Raw genomic sequence first — 2,747 nt, forward strand, 5'->3', positions numbered from 1 at the left:
TATATATATATATATATATATATATATATATATATATATATATATATATATATATATATATATATATATATATATATATAAGCCCCTGGCTTCGCCAGCCAGGCTACGCTTGGGGGCTTGGCCTGCGGCGCTGCGCCCCGTTTTTTAACAAAGGTTTTTAATAAAAAAAAATATAATGTTCATCAATTACACTTTTTCTTCGGAGGAGAAGAAGGTGGTGACTCTCCCTCTTCATCGCTGCTACATCTTTTAAACCACGTTGATGACGTTGTCTTTAAGTTTCTCCATTTTCTTTATAAGTTTCTCCATTTTTTCCAACTTTTTGTCAAAAGCTTCTAAAACAGTGTTGTCGACAGATTCGTTAGAGTCATGACTGTTATCATTATCATAATCTGGCAGAATCATCTTGATAGCGTCTTCTTCTGAAAGCTTGTAAAACTCCTTGGGTATTTCTACTTTCTCGAGCTCTGGCTCCTCTTGAGCGAAAAGTGAAGCTTCACTTTCAGATGTCACTTGAGGTAAGTTTTCGTCTACACTGTCAAACTCGCCACTAAAAAGTTCCTTATATACGCGGTTGATTGCTGGTCTCAATTGATATTCATCATTTACCTTCTCCCAACCAGTAATGAGTGAATTCCAGTTGGTGACTCGCGAGCACGCGACGTAAAGTTGCCCATGCGCAAAACATTGAACAGAATCCAAGAGAAGTCCACAGCGTTCAAACGTTTGTCCCTGGGACTTGTTGATTGTCATGGCGTAGCTGAGTTTGACGGGGAATTGTTTACGCTTGAAAGGAACTGGCGTATCTTGTGCTTCCAACGTTATCTTTGGAATCAAAACTTGTTCTCCTCCATAACTACCACCTAAAACTTTGCCAACGATAACGTTCTTTTTCAAGTTTGTGACAATTATTCTGGAACCGTTACATAACTTGGGTAGACAAATATTTCGAATGATCATCAAAACATTTCCTATCTTCACTTTCAATTGATGAAGAGGAAGAGATGGACTTGTCAATGCGTTGAAAACTGATGTCTGAATATCTGTATCATTTTCAGTAGCGGTATCAACACTGTTATACACAACCTCATCTTCTGATTTCTCATATATCATTGAATTTATACTATCGACGTCATCATTGGTGGGAGAAATAATAGCTCGTTTCTCAAAGTATGAGGCGTTCAAATGATTATTTTTTCTATATCGTCATAAACTTTGTTAACCAATTCTTCGCGGGTTTTGACACTTATTCCAAAATTTTCAAGAAAGTATACAGGTCCAGATTCTCCTGTTCCTAGTTTTGATATTTTTTTTTGCAAAAGATTTATTTCTGACATAATTGGTTTTCAATCTAACGTTTTCTGTCAATTCTAATTTTGTTAGACCTTCCCATAGATAACTTGACTTGATACAGTGTTCGAGTTTCTCGTTTTTTCATCCACCTCGTATGACTGGAAGAATTTGACGGAAATCTCCCGCACAAACAAAAACTATACCTCCCATGAATTTGTCATTCTCTAGGACGTCTCTGAGAGTAATATCGAGAGCAGTTAGCGTGTTTTTGTTTGCCATGACTACTTCATCCCAAACTATTAGAGACGTTATTTTTAATAACTTTGCGAGCTCAGAGGTTTTCTTGATGCCACAGGGACGGATTTCATTATACTCCATCAGAGGAATTTTAAACATGTTATGAGCTGTTCGTCCTCCGTGTAAAGCTGTAGCAGCGATGCCCGAAGAGGCGACAGCCAAAACTATTTTTCCCTGAGAGCGAACAGAATCCAATAATATATTCAAGACGAAAGACTTTCCAGTGCCTCCTGAAGCATTCAAGAAAATTCCATTATTGTCGAACATACTTCCAGTCTGAATTCGAGACATTACAACGTCATAACAATGTCTCTGTTTGTCGTTTAAAATTTTAACTTTTTCTGTAACATCTTGCTGTAACTTTTCTTTGTTGTAGGATCTCTCTCTGCGAATAACATTTGATGTCTTCTCTCCGGAAGGCGGTAACCCATACTCAGTAATCCTTCCGCCTCCACAATTTCATACATGTTCTTGTATGTCATCTAATGCGTCCAAATAAATCTCATCGTTGTATTCGGTCAAATTGTTGTGATGCAGAAAATCACTGGCGAACAAATCTTTAGTCTCTTCCCAGATTCTTGATTGATCTTCAAGATCCGAAAAAACTAACATGCTCGCATAAGTTTCTCTTAGTTGTTTTCGATCATTTGTATGGTTAATTATCTCCATTATTGTACTTCTCCAAGTTTCTTCGTCGCTTAGGAGTCCCATCGGTTTGACTGCTTCTCTGTACGAAGAATATGTTTGACCGTCAATAGTTCGAAGATCTTGAAATGATGTCGGACCTTGTTTGTGCGTTAACAGAAGCCTCAAGTAGAATAATTCAACCGTCTTAGTCGTCACTGCTCGAATACGCCCAAGTGAAAATGTGCGTCCTTTCTGCTCTACCCACTTTGAAATCTTATCATTGTAAATTAAATGGTTTGGTACCTCGTGATAGTAAAGCTTAGCTGCAAAATCCTTTTTTGAACATAGTTTGAAAAATGCTGTTAATTGAGTACCTTTACGGGTCTTATTTTTAATTTCTTGCTCTGAAGATTGTTCTGAGTAAAACACTTCGTTTTCTTCTTCCAAGTGCAGAGTAAGAGTGGTTACAGCTGGATAACTTATGAATATCAAACTTAAATATTTTCCAAGTTGCTTCATTAGCATTTACA

General features: G+C 37.2%; 1 protein-coding gene across 1 annotated transcript; it reads right to left on the bottom strand.

The window, feature by feature from the left end:
• Window positions 1–1,434: 1,434 nt before the first annotated feature.
• Window positions 1,435–2,202, bottom strand: LOC143037805 (ATP-dependent DNA helicase Pif1-like). Its single transcript, XM_076206361.1, has 2 exons — window positions 2,056–2,202; window positions 1,435–1,866 (listed from the first exon to the last, which is right to left on the bottom strand). The coding sequence occupies exons 1-2, from the start codon at window positions 2,200–2,202 to the stop codon at window positions 1,435–1,437; spliced, it is 579 nt and encodes a 192-aa protein (XP_076062476.1).
• Window positions 2,203–2,747: the final 545 nt, after the last annotated feature.

Source organism: Oratosquilla oratoria, chromosome 23, assembly GCF_046742065.1.
Source record: "Oratosquilla oratoria isolate Oo_2021 chromosome 23, ASM4674206v1, whole genome shotgun sequence".
NCBI classification, from domain to species: Eukaryota; Metazoa; Arthropoda; class Malacostraca; order Stomatopoda; family Squillidae; genus Oratosquilla; species Oratosquilla oratoria.

What these genes read in the sequence shown, in the direction of transcription:
- LOC143037805 (XM_076206361.1), bottom strand. Translation starts at nt 2,202, where the DNA reads ATGTTAGTTTTTTCGGATCTTGAAGATCAATCAAGAATCTGGGAAGAG. An exon ending in TAGATGACATACAAGAACAT is followed by an intron (nt 1,867 to 2,055) that starts GTATGAAATTGT and finishes TCTCGAATTCAG; the next exon opens with ACTGGAAGTATGTTCGACAA.